Source organism: Anas acuta, chromosome 12 (genome assembly GCF_963932015.1).
Source record: "Anas acuta chromosome 12, bAnaAcu1.1, whole genome shotgun sequence".
NCBI lineage: Eukaryota > Metazoa > Chordata > Aves > Anseriformes > Anatidae > Anas > Anas acuta.
Window position 1 is genome coordinate 18,527,309 of NC_088990.1, and position 15,301 is coordinate 18,542,609.

General features: G+C 44.0%; 1 protein-coding gene across 2 annotated transcripts in view; it reads left to right on the forward strand.

Annotated features, from left to right (window-relative positions):
- Positions 1 to 1,614: 1,614 nt before the first annotated feature.
- NEDD4 (NEDD4 E3 ubiquitin protein ligase) overlaps positions 1,615 to 15,301 on the forward strand; it is a 54,954-nt gene continuing 41,267 nt past the window's right edge. Inside the window, exons 1-5 of one of the 2 annotated variants that reach the window (XM_068695416.1) lie at positions 1,615 to 1,737; positions 10,532 to 10,605; positions 12,376 to 12,454; positions 13,526 to 13,564; positions 15,161 to 15,214. In XM_068695416.1, coding sequence (XP_068551517.1) covers positions 1,693 to 1,737; positions 10,532 to 10,605; positions 12,376 to 12,454; positions 13,526 to 13,564; positions 15,161 to 15,214 — 291 coding nt within the window. In that variant the 5' untranslated portion in view covers positions 1,615 to 1,692. Of the gene's footprint in view, positions 1,738 to 7,226; positions 7,341 to 10,531; positions 10,606 to 12,375; positions 12,455 to 13,525; positions 13,565 to 15,160; positions 15,215 to 15,301 lie in introns of those variants that run through there. The other variant, XM_068695417.1, reaches the window with a different exon arrangement.

A 15,301-nucleotide genomic window follows, 5' to 3' on the forward strand; every position in this document is an offset into this window, starting at 1 on the left:
AAAGAGAGCATAGGTTCGCTGGTGGAAGAACAAACATCCTGGGAGGTCTAGCTCTTGTCGAGATTATGTTTGCTCAGAGCTTCCTGCTAGCCCTGGGAGGAGAGCAGGAGTGTATGTGATAACTGGCACAGGCCTGGGAAGTTTCGGGAAGTGTTACTTACCAAGATTTTGTCAGTCTGCTCGGGGCATAGTCCAACGAGCTGAGCCTGTCTGTGTTTGCTTTGGAAAAGGTGGGATTTCTCATCCAAGGATGAGAGAACTTGGTCATGCAGGTCATGATGGGCCGGCTGGATGAGCTGAGAGATGATGAAAGAAATTGTTTCCCTGCCAACATTTTTCCCTGCCACATTTGCCCATTTTTTTTTTAGCAATGCACATGATTTTCCACACATTCACCCTAAAATGAAGTTAAACTCTCTGCTGCCGCAGGCTGTTCAGCACTTGGAGGAGTTTGGCTTGCAGACAGGCTCACAGCTACGGAGCTCAGCCCAAACCACCTACTTTACTTACAGGTTTCTTACACCACAGCTCTTCTGCTGCTTGGGACAGCCGGTGGGCTGGGACTCCTGGGTGATTTGCGGGCTAAAGGCAGGATGAATTCAGGCCCTTGGCAGACGTACGGGGAAAGCCGGTCCTTCAGATGGGAACGGGTGGGACTGTGGTACCTGAGGTATCTGTAGGGATCTGGGACTGACCTCAAGCCCTTGACAGAAGCGTCGACGCACTCCCTGACTGACACACCGCTACCACCTGCAAGTAGCTCAGGCTGGAGGCAAATTTTTCTCGGAGGGCCCCTTTAGGTTGGATATTAGGAAGAACTTCTTTACCGAAAGGGTTGTTAGGCACTGGAACAGGCTGCCCAGGGAGGTGGCGGAGTCACCATCCCTGGAGGTCTTTAAAAGACGTTTAGATGTAGAGCTTAGGGATATGGTTTAGTGGGGACTGTTAGTGTTAGGTCAGAGGTTGGACTCGATGATCTTGAGGTCTCTTCCAACCTAGAAATTCTGTGATTCTGTGATTCCTCACAACCCCCTGCTTTGGCCTGGGACCCAGCTGGCACACGTTATCCCTATTGCTCCTCCGGCCCAGCAGCCGTCAGCCCAGCTCCGTGCACACCGCAGGCTTCCTTCCTGCTCCTGGCGCGCGGGGTCCCCTCAGCACCGCGGCCGTTTCCCCCTCAGCCCCTCCGGGCGTTTAACGGCTCTCAGAGGCGCCCTGGACACCAAGGGCTGCGGCCAGGAGCCCCAGGGCGGGCTCCCTGAGGCGCAGAGAGCCCGTGTGCGCTGCGAAGCGGGGCTCAGGGGCCGGTTGCTGGGAACAGGGCGGCTTTTACCCTCACGGCCCCTCCTCCCTGAGGGCACCGGGACCCGGCGCGGCCGCCCTGAGGGAAGCGGCACCGCCCCCCCCGCCCCGCCCCGCCCCGCCCCGCCCCGCCCCGCGCGCCCCCTGAGGCCTCCCGCGCGCCGCTCGTCTCCGGGCGGGCCGCGGAGCGGGGCCGAGCCAATCAGAGCGGGGCCCTGCGCGGGGTGGGCGGGGCCGCGGGGCCTCCTCCGCCAATCGCGGGCGGGCGGGGAGGGCGCGGGGAGAGAGAATGGGGCGGGGGGCAGCGGGGGCGCGCGCGCGCTCTCGTGCTGCGGCGGGCGGGGGCGGGCCGGGGCCGGGGGCGGCGGCGGCGGGAGCGCGCGCGCGGCCATGGCGGCCTCAGGCGCGGAGGTGCTGGGGCTGCCGGGCCCCGAGGTGAGCGGGGGGGGCGCGGGGGCGCGCCGCGGGGCCGCGCCCGGCCGGGGGCTGGGGGGGGGCTTCCTGCGGGCCGGGGGGTGCCGAGGGGGGGCGGGGAGCGGCCCTGCGGCCACTTGTTGCGGCTCGGGGGCGGCGCAACTTGGGCTCCGGGCGGCTTTGTGGGTCCGCAGCCCAACAAAGGGGGGCTCGGGAAGCGCCCCCGTGCCTGCTGCAGGCCGGGCTGCGGGAGGCGGGGGTCGCGGGGCGGGTGGGAGGCCGTGGGGCTCGGCTTGGGCCGGAATTCCGCGTGGCCGAGCTGCTTCAGGGCGCAGATGGGGGAAATTTGGGCCCTTTGTGTGCGCAGGGACCCGCTCGGGTCTGGGCCGTGCCGCGGGGGCTCCCCCCGCTCGGCTCCGGAGCACGCTGCAAGCAAACGGCGCAGGAAGGGCTCGGCTGGGGCGTGAATCAAACTTGTGTGGTAAAAGAGGAGCTGCTACCTGCGGAGCCGCGCTGCTTGCAGCTGCTGCACAGGGTGACGGGGTGAGGTGGCCGCGGTGCTGGCAGGGGGGAGCAGGCTCGGCTGACCCCGCAGCGTGACAGCGCGAGTTGCCTTCGCTTCCCTCACCCACCGAGTTTATTCATTTATGGCTAATTTACTGGTTAACGGCGTGTTAGTCACTTGGACTTAACACACAGCATCGCTAGCGTGATGTTGCTGGCACAAACAACGTGATAGCGAAGGGGCTGGGCTCGGAAGGGAGCTGTAGTTGAGGTTATTTGGTGTCCAGCTGGTTATGGGATGTGCTGTGTTCGGGTCAGTGCCAGCATCTAGCAGGTACAGTCCTTAACTTCTCCGGTTCAGTTGTTTATCTATAAAATGGGTATAACATCCTTCTGTCACCCACAGGACTTCTTGCAATTTGCGTGGATACTGAAATAATCAGCACCAGAAAAGTCTGTGGTAAAAACTACTAATTCTGTGTGCACAGCAGGGTCTTAGTGCTGTGTGGGAAGTGAGGTCTGGGGTCATGTGCCAAAAAATGAGGAAAGGAGAAAATACGGAATAGTTTTGAACAACATCAACTTTGTTTACTTGGTAAGGTGTCTCAGAAAGAAACCCACAGTTTGATTCTGTTATCAAAAGTTCTAACAGGATTGATATGCAGTAACGGGATAAAATGGATCTAATGTAGGAACAGTATTAGAAGAAAAGTGAACGCTAATCAAGTGTCGACTTTTTTTTTTGAACTGTTTTACATTGCAGGTGTAGTATATAGAAAAAAGGCAAATTGAACAAATTGCACTTCCTACTACAGCAGGTCTCAGTGTGGGAAAATAAAGAGCTTTAAGAACAGTTAAACGATGGCTTTCTGTAATCTTGTTAACCTTTTCCAGAAGAGGAAAGCAGTGCCCTGATGAGCTTCCTGCCACCAGGTCAGGCCTCTTGCGGTGCTCGTACCACCTGCTGCAGCCTTTGGCTTACCCATGAGGTGGGTGCCTGTGCCTGTGTGATCGGGATGCTCCAAGCGTTGCTTCAGACCTGTGGGAGCTGACTGACACAGCTGCTGCTGCTGCTTTTCTTTGTCATAGTAGTGGCGACTTCGCTGGAGCTCTTAAATGTGCTCGTTGAGGTAGGGTGTCCTTCACTACAGTGGTTTCCTTTGGCTGAGGGACTTCCTAACACAAAACCTCCAGGTTATTCAGGCTTGGATTTGTGTAGAGGAAACACTGGGATCTAGCATTTCCTAACGCTGCACCACTTGCTTTCAGTTAGTGAAACCAGCTTTTGGTTAGTCAGTGATGGCAACTGGCTGCTGTAATAAATACAGCATTTTGAACAGCAGTTGTCAAGTGGTTTTTCAAAAATTGGAGCAAGACTAGTTGGAATCTCAGCTGCTGTTCTGTTAATGCTGTAGTTACAGAGGGAATTGCATTTTTTAGTTAGAGAGGGAATTGTAGTGGGAGCTTAGAGGCAGGGAGACATCGTGCCTGACGTACTCACCATTTTAGCAGTCACTGGAGAGCTGCCCCCTGCAGAATGAGCGGTCTGGTTTTCTGCAGGTCGTGGAAGGTTTTGCAGATGCATATGGCATTCTGCTCTGGAAAACTTCAGATATACTCTTCTGTTCCTTCAGAATATACTACTGGACCAGTTTTTTAATGACTACTTAGCTTGCTGCTGGTGAACTGAATGTCTGGGACTTATGGTTTGTCTTCTCCATTTCTGCGTGCCTTCCACCAGAGCCCTTCTCATAGTGCTGAAGTAGAGATGATGCTGACAACCAGAACTCTGACAGATGCTGTTTGGAGGCTGGCGGGGCCTATTCTTCCTTTGGGTTACTTCTGATGAGAACAGTAATTATGCCTGGCTCGTTACCGTCTAGGCTGGAGACAGTCTTAGTACTTCTGTTTGGGTTCACACCCTGTGGCCTCCCCAACACCTCTGTGCTGCTGCCTGCTCCCTCTGCCTGTGCTGCTGTGGGGCACCCAAACACAAACAGCAGGCACGCATCCCAGCTCCAGAAATGCTCAGAAGCTACAGGTTGTGAAGGCTTTACCTACCTTCTGCAAGGCAGAAAAAAACAGTTGACAAAAATCCAGTGTATGTATGTGGTGTAGCTGAGACACTTACAGAAACAGTGATGGGTTTGTCTTTTTTTTTTTAAATATAATTTGTGTAGATCTGGTGATTTCAATAAGCTATCTTACGGAGTTGTTCTTGTGTGTTTAAGCCTTTTTCTTCAGGGTGATCTAAAAAATGCCAGGTGTGACTGTTGTAGATATGGGGTTGTGCTTGTTGAAGAGTGATTTTTTGTCTTTTAATAAAAAGGGAAGAAAAAAGTTAGCTTAAAAATATGCTGCCAGACTTTTAACTGCATTAGTGGTCTTCTTGAGTTTTTCCTTAATTCAGAAGTGGAGGCATTAAATACAATCTATAGCAACATCGGGCATTTGGGGAAGGATGAGGCTTCCTTACAGGTGAACACGAAATGTTCTGTGGCACAACCACGTCCAGGCTCTCGGTGCGTTAGTGAGGCTGGACTGCAACCAGCAGATGGAAGTCAAGGACCTTGTGTTTATCAGATTGATTGCTGTAGTTCTGCAACAGGAATGTTCCTGAGTCGAAAACTTGCCTGGCTTGCCTGGAGAGAATTTCTTTAAAGACGGAAGGTCCGGCTGTGTCGTAAGTCTTGCCTGCTTCCCGCCTCCTGGTGAAACGGGCTGGTGGTGCTAAGCGAGCTAGCGGTCTGCACAGGTCACCTAACACACACATTGCAAGTCTGCCTCACCTGCAAGGTGACAAGCATCAGTCTCTTCTCCTGCGCTGCTTAAGGGAAAATATTCTGTGCTAACCTCAATGCAGATAATGTAATAACGCAGATGCTGTTTGAGTTGAACAGATGGCTTATCGCTCAAGAAATGCAATTAAGGAATTTGTTTTTGGTGTGAAACGCTAGCGTAACTTCTTATGGTCACTAATGATCTCAAGGCTTAAAAAACAGACAAAACCTTTAACTGAAACATGAAATAAGCAAAGTGCACTGGGATGGGAGAAGCAGACTGGGACCCTTGCTGAGATGTGTGTGTTTTCTTTTTGCTTGTTTCTTTTTAGCATGTAGAAACAGCAGCGTCACCTACTAAAATAGCAGAAAGAAGCTATCCATTCAACACAAACATGTATTTGCTGTAGCTATCACTTGTTTTCAGCCTTGTTTCCCAGCTGCTCCTAGGCTTCAGAGCCTGTGATGATGTCCTTGTATCAGTTTGTGCTTGGAATACAAGGTAACAGTACAGTAAAACTGAGTACCTCGAGTAAGATGGCTCTCAGATGTGAGATGCCTGTTACAAAACAAACTATATCTGTGGTGTCTGTATTTAGTGCTAGCACTTATTCTATATTGGGGTCCGTGGGCTTTAGTGCCTTTCAACCCATGCAAGTGTCCTGCCTCTTCTTGCTGTTTCCAGCTGCTCATCAGTGAGGTGAGCAGTCTGCAGATGTGCACTGCAGAACCCCGTGTAGTAGTTGATCAGCTCTTTTCCTCTGCAATTTGCAGACCTCGGTACACGGGACGGGAGGGATCCCTGTGTGCTCTGTACAACACATTCAGCCCCTCCACTATCCCTTTCTTTTGATGCCGTGTCGCTAGGCCAGGCTGTATACTGGTTTCAGTTGTCAACTTGCAAATTGTTGGTACGTTTATTTCAGCTTGCCTTATCTGTATGTTCTTGAAGCAGTGTCTTCTGTTCTCTTTTTGTCTGTGCACTTTATGCAGACATGCTATGAAACTTAAGAAAACCGTAACGTATAATTTCAGATATTACCAAAATCTTTGAAGGTGTTGCTACTGCACTGTTTTGTAGTTGTAACATCCTTTGATGCTTCTTTCTTGGCTAAATTTAATGGTCGTTGATTCTTGACCTATCTAACTGGAACAGAAGAATAACAGGATGTTATTGCCTAGAGCAGTTGTTCACTACAAAGTGTGCTCTCTGTAAGGCACGCCGACTTTTACATTGGCTTCCGCAAAAAAGCTGTTCAGTAGCCCAGCATATAGTACCTTTTAATGTTTCATGTTAACAATCTATTTTTTGCTGTCTCCTTATATTCTGTATGAATCTTTTCTGTAGAAATATATTAAAAATAATCAGAACTTGAATCAAAGACTAAAGAAAAATCAATAAAATTATTTTTTCAATACTAATCTAATATGTACTCTGAAGAACCCTTCTCCTAATCTAAAACATTTGTCTGTATTGCCATACAAATTTTTAATGAGAAGTTTACCTGTGTCTTGCATGAAGTGCTTTTTCGGTGTGGTAGCTGTTGATGCGAGTCTGACTCAATCGCCAGGCAGCTGTTGGAGGTTCAGAATGCCTGGAAGCATTGTTCAATCCGAAAAATGGATTACAGCTTGCTGAAAGCTCTGGTGCAATTTTTTTGGACTCAAGGTGTTTACATTAACATCAAAGAACATTTACAGGCACTGAATTAGATAACACAAAACTGTGTGCGTTGTCTTCCTTGTTCAAGTGAAGGAGAGCGATTAGTAGCGTAATACAGTCATAGTCAAACTATTGCACGTTGCAGACACGAATGAGTGGTAAAGGCAATGCCTTGTGCTGGTGTAACATTATAATGTTTCAACACACAAAAAGAAAAATTTGGAACTTTTTTCCCCCCTCCCCTGTGTCAGGTATTGGCAGCAGCTAAAACTTGTAAGTTTACAACTCTGTGTTGTAATCTGGTTGTGAATCTTTTCACCTTTGACTTGTGTGGGCCACGTTTTGTCATTTGCTGTCTGTGGGCCTGGCAAAGCACTCAGCGTACACGCGTGCATGCCCACGCTCAGGGACTGGAATCTGCCTTTGGGGCCTTATACTAAGCTTACACTTTATCATCACTCTCTGGATTAGTTGGTATCTTGTGCTGCAGTCATTGCCATGTCATCACTTCTTCATTTGTGCCATCTTTCTCACCCTTTCATTCTGTGTATGTCTCATGGTCATTCTTTAGCTCTGTCCTGGACTTTCACCACTAAAATGGTTGCTACTCTACCAGTCACTCCTCCAAGCTGTCTTTAGGATTAATTTCCTACCACATGAATTTGGAAAAGTTGGAGGTGGGTATGGACGGTGTTAATATTTGTATCCCTGCTCATTGATTATAAATAACTAACTGTGCTGTAACCACACTATTCTGGTAAAACCATTCTATTCTGGTAAAGCAGTGACGAGGTTTTCAGCTTCTTAAATACTTGCAATTTCTCTCTAAAGGCTCCTTTCTTGTCCAAAACTAAATCTGAGACCTTCTCACCTTAATCTGTGTGAATGGAATCTAGGTAGATTCATAGTGACTTCAGTGGAAATGAAACGCTACTTTTAGAAATGCAAATTTTATCTTTATTAGTTTGACTCTTGCTTTGCTATGTACAGAATGCAATTTAAAAACTACTTGACACCTATTTTAATAGGTATACGTGAAAATGTATGCTGCATTGCTATCCAAGTATGGCAGGTTGGCAGGCATTTAAATCTTTGTGTTATTTGATTGTCTACAGATCAGCACGTAAACCATCTATTTCATGTTCTTTTTGTTATATACAATCTGTTAGTAAACAGCAATTGTTAGGGAATGTGAAAGCGACATGACAGAATGAGTTGGGTTCAATTTCTGTTAATTCGACAATTTGGATGAGTTTGTGGAAGCGTTTGGTGCATCCTGGACTTGGTGCAAAGGAGAATTTGAGAGTGGGTGTGTCATGAGATTATTCTGTCTGGCCATCTTAAAGGCCTGCTCACCTTTTTATCTTCCCTTCTGGTTAATTTCAGGAGTGCAAAAGCATTGTTAGGCGTTTATACCCCGGAAGAGGCTGTTGAGGAGATAAATTGGACTTCGAGAGAGCGGTTTCCTGAGGAGCTGCAGTGCTGCTAGGCATGGCTGGCGTGTTCCTGGCTGGCTGCCTGTGCTGCCTCCTGCTGCAGCACCACTGGAAGCACCGCAGTGGGAAGAGTAGCGAGGCGAGCCTAAAGGTGACTGCAGGCACGCCAGACAAGGTGCTGCTGCAGCCCCACTGTGGCTCCGACCACGAAAACTCTCAGGCTGTAGCTGCCTGTGGGTGTACAGAAGCACTTACCGGTCCACCATTTCTCCCACGTTTGGCTATGAATTGGGCAAATACTGATTTCCTCAGCGTGGTGAATGAAGGCTCAAAGTTGCTTTTGAAGCCTTGAAATCTTGGTTTTGAATTTGGTCCCTGTAGATGTGTTGAAGTTAGCTCTGTCTGCCAGGGGAGCACACAGCTGCCTAGTAAGGAGTAAGGCTGGGACACAGAGTGCCAGTGAGGAGATGCTGGGAAAAAATGGAAAGTACACCCTTTATTATTATTTTTCTTTCCCTCAGACCTTGAAACAGGGCAGGTCTGAGCACTGAGTAGGGCATGGCTATTTCAAGGAGAGTGGAGTAAGCGCAGGTGTGGTGCGCTGCATGGAGCTCTAACATCTCGCAGCTCAACTGTGACCAGCCAGGCCCGGTTGCTGGTACATGGGGAAGAAGAGGTCATACGGTCGTGCTGCAGACCTGTATCCTGTCAGCGGACCTCTGTCCTCTGCCAGATGATCAGGGCAGAAGAATGAGTCACTCCAGGGCAATGTATTTCTGATTGCTTTTGGGTCAACCTGTCTGAGTTTCTCATGGTCTGTGCTGCTCAGTGGTGTGACCAGAGACTGGGCAGCTCCTGGTGTGAGCTCACATCAGTTTAAAAAACACACATTAAAAAAACAAACAAACCAAAACAACAACAACAAAAAACGTGTGTGGTGGTTGTTGCTGGATCTCTTGTTTCTGGCCTATTACATTTCCTGTTAGGAGACAGTTTTCTCTGAGGTGAATTTGGGGGATAGACTTGTGGTTTGGCTGGGATTGTCTGGGCTGATTGACCGTTTTATTGTGCAGGTGGTTGCGGTTCCTCTCACCCCCTGGCAGTCAGCTCAGAGGGGGGGAGAAGGCCTCAGGACTAGCGCTCTGATTGCGTCCATCAGCTCTGTGAGCCCCTCCCGGTGCTGTGGGTTGGGGAGTCCAGCCCTGCGGTTATATGGGAGCCCGAGGACAAAGCAAACTTCCCTGAGTGCTCCCTGTGTGTCTCCTTTTGAAAGCACTTTCTGTCTTTCCCAAGCCTTCTGCTTTCCCAAGAAACGGTGCTCTCTCCTCCCCTGAGAGCAGCTGGGCCTTTGCTCCTGAATTCCCCACCTCACCACAGGAACCCTGCAAGACTGTGTCTGTGCGTTTTTGTTAATTAGCAGGAGTGTAATTGCAAGTTGAACTTATGTGTCCTTGTCAAACTATAATCTGAATAACGCGTAGCTGAAATAGTGGGTTGTTTCTTGTTTTTAAGATCTCACCTTGCTGACACAACTTAAAAAATGCCATTTTTGGGGGCCTAGCCTCTCTGTGCTATAAAATAAAAAATAGATGCCCAAGTTCTTCATTCTTAACTTTTTTTTTTCTTCACTGCTTATCAGTCTGTTCTGAAAAATTTGATACCCTTTTGCTTCCTCCCAGAAAATAAATTTATTGTCAGAGGTTATTTCCCACCCGGTTATGAATGCTGGGATGCTATTAGGTAAAAACTGCATGTTTTTGGCTAAATGCATATTCCAAGTGGCTTAAATGGCTAGCGAGGTGTAAGTGACAAACAGTGCTTTGCTTCCTTCCAAACAGAAGTCGTGACAGTGGTCGGTGTGTGCTCACAGGGTCCCTGCCTGCTCTGGTAAAGGGCAGCCAGGAGCTGCCTGCAAAGAAACAGAGTTTTGGAAGCTGCTCCTGGATGCTCTCCTTCCCGTGAGCAGCTGGGAGGTGGTGAAAGCCGCTGGGCTCTGCAAATTGTGGCAATGGCAGCTCGCTCTTACTTGCCCTTGCTCTAGAAGGTCTTTGTGGGTGTGCTGTGCCGTATGTGCAAACCGATGGGAGTATATTGTGAGGCTTTTGGGGGAAATGGTGACTGCCACCGCCAGGCTAATTTATCTTCATCTTGTTTCTGAGGGGTCTTTAGGAAGGAAGGCTAGCAGGGACAGTTGTATGCTGCATTAATGATTCTGTCCTGAAGGATGGTGATAATACTTGAAAAGAGGTTAAAAGTAGAATAAACTTGCTACTGAATTTTAGGGCCGTTTCTATCAGATGAAATACCTGCATTACTTGTGTGTAGTTTCCAGTATGAATCCAGAATTGTACCAAGAATTGCTTTTTAGTTCTATAAACAAAAGTAGATCTGAAAAATAAATGGCTGAATACATCCTGAATTTTGTGTTTTAGGAGAACACACGTATTGTCAGGGTGAAGGTTATAGCTGGAATTGGTCTGGCCAAGAAGGATATTCTAGGAGCCAGGTAAGGAAAAAATGTGGTTAATGTCTTAATGGACAGCTGATTCTTTATTTTGTTTCCATAGCTATTTAGATCTTAGTAAATGCTACTATGCCTCTTTCCAAAAAAAAAAAGAAGTGTTTTAACTGGCACCTTATAAAAATGATCAGAGGCTATATAAACATGAAGGCGTCTAGTTTCTTGCCCAAAAGTCATGTGGACAGATCTATGCATTGGCAAAACAACATGTGGGAAGGCTCTGCACACTAAAATAATTCCATCTTGGAGGATGGATACAGGAACATATTTTACTTCAGTTAGAGTGCAGCTAAAACAACAATAGTTCAGTTTTAATCAAAATTGTCTCATCTGCACTTTAAAGACTTGGAATGAATACCATACTAAACAGTGGTAGCAACAAGAGTACTTTAACTCCAATTATGTGCAGAGGAACAGCATCCACCAATTCCACAGATGTGGTAAACCCATGCCAGTGGCTTCAGGCATGTACAAATTTAAAAGTTAACAATCTGTATAAGGAAAGAAACAATTAAAATGATTTAACATTTACCACAGTAAAGATCAGACTTTGTAATTGGAATGTATTGCAGGATCTTGTAGGATTGGCAAGTGGTAGCATGCAGCTTGTAGTAAAGTTACTTTTTTTTTTTGTCCCATGAATGGAGTGTCTAAAAAAGTACTGGTGAGTTTAATACTAGTTCTGCTGTCAGCTTTTTTTTTTTTTTAACATATGTATAGGAATGCTGTTATTTTACCACTAGCAGTATTATTTTTACATGTGATATCAATTTAGCATTAGAAAAAATTTTCATGCTACTCATATTTTTAAGCCAGATAACCTGGCTTAAAAAATAAATATTTGTTAATTAAATATATTTAAATTTAAATATATTAATTCAATCAAATATAATTAAATGGTTAGAAACTTGCATGTGAGAAAAAAAAACTACAGTTTTTTTTTTCTCACATGCAAGAACTACAAAAGTACTACTTTGGGTAACACAGTACTTTAAAAAAAATCAACTTTTCTCATCATAATTTAATATAATTTCTCATCATAATTTAATATGTGAAAACTGTATGTTCTGTTGCATGGCAGATGGTCCTCATTACCTTTTTTAATAGTTTATTTGAGCAATTGAATGCCTTGTTTCTGTTCATGCAAAGTAGTTACTCATATAATGTTTCTTGTACCACAGGAAGGAAAAATATCTGAGGCAGTAGGCTATTTTAAGCTATTTTTAACACTTTCATTAACAGAAAAATTCAAGTTAGTCTGTGAAACAGAACATTTAGTAAAAATACCGAGTCTTTAAGGAAGTACCTCAAATTCCAGATGTTCCAGATTCTTTTTGTTTAAAACAAGAAGTTTAGTAGTTAAGATTTCTCAATCACAACTGATTTTTTTTTTCAGGTATGTCTTGTAGAAATGCATTAAGATTATTAAATCTTTTCTCATGCAATTAGAATTGTGCAAGAGGAAAGAGAATCAAATTGTAGAGACATACAGAATGTAAAATGGCATAGCTACTATGGTACTAGCTACTATTAGTAGCTACTAGTAATCAAGCATTATTACTGATTATCTCTAAAACTATTTAGAAAATGTTTATAATTGGCAATGGATATGGTGTTTGTAAATAAATTGTAACTTGTAGTTTCATAGCTTCTGTTAATTGAAGTTTTTTAAAACTCAACTGCTAATAGTGCTATAAGTAATAATAAAAAATTATATCTAGCAGTTTGCTTATCTTTTTCTCTTTCCCCCAACAGTGACCCATATGTGAAAGTGACAGTGTATGATCCAGTGACTGGAGTCCTTAGCAGTGTTCAGACAAAAACTATTAGAAAGGTTAGCATTCTTGTCCGTGTGGGTGTATTTTTTATTTTATTTTTTTTGATCAGACTCTCAGGGGGAGGTAAGAATACAAGAAATAGAAGGATTAATATGCCTCAAGTGAAAGGAGTGTTCCACAATCTACCCTATTTCTCTGTTTATGGTATTATTTTTAGCATTTTCCATTCAATAATTTTATTTGTGGAAGATAGAGAACCACTAAAGAAGGCGAGGTATGTACTGATCCAAAATTGAATAGTTTATGGACATACTGGGTGGTTTTGATTGTTTTGAGTCTTTAATGTCTCTTTCTGTACAACTTTTCTATTTTGTACATTAAATTATGCAGTTCACCTGAACTGTGATAGTCCTGGTTTCTCTAGAATACCTGCAGACAAAAGTCAGTGTTAGAAGTGATAATTTATATTAGATCTACTAAAAATGGAAAACTGAGAGATAAAATATTCTTCCAAACTGCTGTTTTCAGATAATGGCTGTGATTTTTATGATGACTGACCGATATGTTTTCTCTTCTTGTTGATAATTGTTAGTTTAGCTATGGTGAGAGTGCAGAACATCTAGAATATTTCTGAAAATAATGACAGTTGAGAAAGGTGTGTGGCTGAGCAGATTATGTTGTTTGGTCGATCTGTGCCTGGTCTTTCTAGATTACATTGGTGAGAGATCTGGCATTTGGTAACAGTTCATAATTTCAGGATTAGTTTATGTTTGTGTGAGAGCAGTACAGATAGTGAATCTGGACTCGAGGGGAAGCAGTGACTGTTACTGAAAACATACCATGAAATAACTGTTTTGGATTGTATGACATGCCTTTTTCTGCATCCTTGGCATCAGCCAGAATCTGAGAATACTTGCGTAAATTGTCTCTGTTCTGCCCTGCAATAAACAGTGTAAGGCTCCTAAGACTTTTATCTGCAATAGCAGTGTTAAAGCTTTTGTGCTTTTAGTGCATTGTTATATGAGATAAAGCAGACATAAAACAAGTAAGCAAAACAACAAAAGATAACTGTATATAATTGTTCCCATAACCCATGTTGTCTTTTTTTTTCTTCCTCCTACATATAGTCCTTAAACCCAAAGTGGAATGAAGAACTTTTATTTAGAGTAAGTGTTTTTCCGTGTCTTTTGTTGTTGTTGTTGTTTTTTACGGTCTTATTACCTGTGTTGGTTATTATGTTACAGTTAGAAAAATATTTTCTTGCTTCCACAGCTTAAGATCAGAAATGCAAACATTAGAATTCATATTCAAATGCTAACAGACTGCTTTCCTTAGAAATACATTTATTTTCAAGACTGAGAATTTAAATATAGCACAAATAAAAATCTTAGCTTCTCTGTTCCATGAAATTTAAAAAAACATTTTTGGGATAGCGCCAATCTTGTCTTATTGGTTCTGGCGTGAAAAGCATAGTATTACTTCTATTTTAGGAGCAAGGTGAAGATTAGATATCTAATTTATGTCTTACTTGTCCAACAAGCACGCAAGCCGTTAGAACATGTACTGTATTGTTGAGAAATTCGTAGACCTAGAGGCCCCAGTTTAGAAAGTGCCTAGTCAAGGGCTCGGACTTCTGTGTTTTTCAGCATGCCTAATAAAGGCAACTTTCTCGCATTCAAAATGATGGTGAATTTCCCTCCTCTGATAAACAAATCAAGTCTTGATTTATGAGGAAATTGTGACTTTATGGAAAGTAATGTGTAGCATCAGCTTCCAGTCACCAAGTTTTATTATGTGCTTTTCTGCAACATTAAAAAAACCTGTACTGTCTGATACCTGTATATGTACAGTTAGTCATAGAAAGTGATCCTCTGCTCCTTTTTGGTCCTTTCGGACCTCTAGTTAACACAATACGCTTGCATACATTCTGAGCTGCTATTATTAGAGAATCGGTTTTATAACCTAGATGTCAAAATCATTCAGTTAATATTTTGGTTTTTAATTTTTCTGTGATTCAGAAACTAAATTATCCTTGCATATTACCTTGCAGGAGAGCTCATTTAGGCTTTGTCAGAAAATTTGTCTAGGCATTTCTTGTTGTCAACAAAGATTCATGTAAGCATTCTTTACCAAATATATGGTACCGTCTACTAAGTGTCATAAATTTTCCACATAACTTGCTTTTTTTGAATAGCAATTCTTGATAGCTGTAACTGCTGATTCACGTGCTCAAAATGAAGGAGCAGTTTCTTCATCTGTAGCCAAAATAACTATGCAGGCAAGTTAGTGGACTTAAGAAATAATTCCTCAGAAAATTCAAAACACCTATGGGTCTTTAAGTATTGGCATATTCCTTTTTCCATGGTATTTTGAAGTCTTGCCTGATATTTTTCTGTGTTGACACACATAACAGGTGAGATATCTTTTAACTTTGTTGGGACAAATGCTTCGTGTGGAGAACTGGAAGACCGGGGGTGCGTGCTTGTAGCCAAGGATATTTTGAAAATGTTCATCTTCCAGAATACAGATATGAGGGATTTCTTTTCTTTGGTGTGTAAATATGTATATATATATATATATATATAATGTTAGCAATGACACGTTCCTGAACTTGCATACCAAGTTCTATGAGAAACTTTTTTTTTGAGTTTTTATTAGTTTTACTGTGTTTATGCAAGAGAAAAGAAATTATGGCATTTGCCTGAAAACAAATAGTGGAATTCAGTGTATATTTTAACTATTAACATCTTTCTTTTTCCTAGGTTAATCCTCAGAAACACAGACTCCTTTTTGAAGTATTTGATGAAAACCGTTTGGTAAGTCCTTCATTAATATTGCAATTTACTAAATGCTTGAATGAAATTAAGTTCACCTGGATTCTAAGCTCAAGATAAAAGCAAACA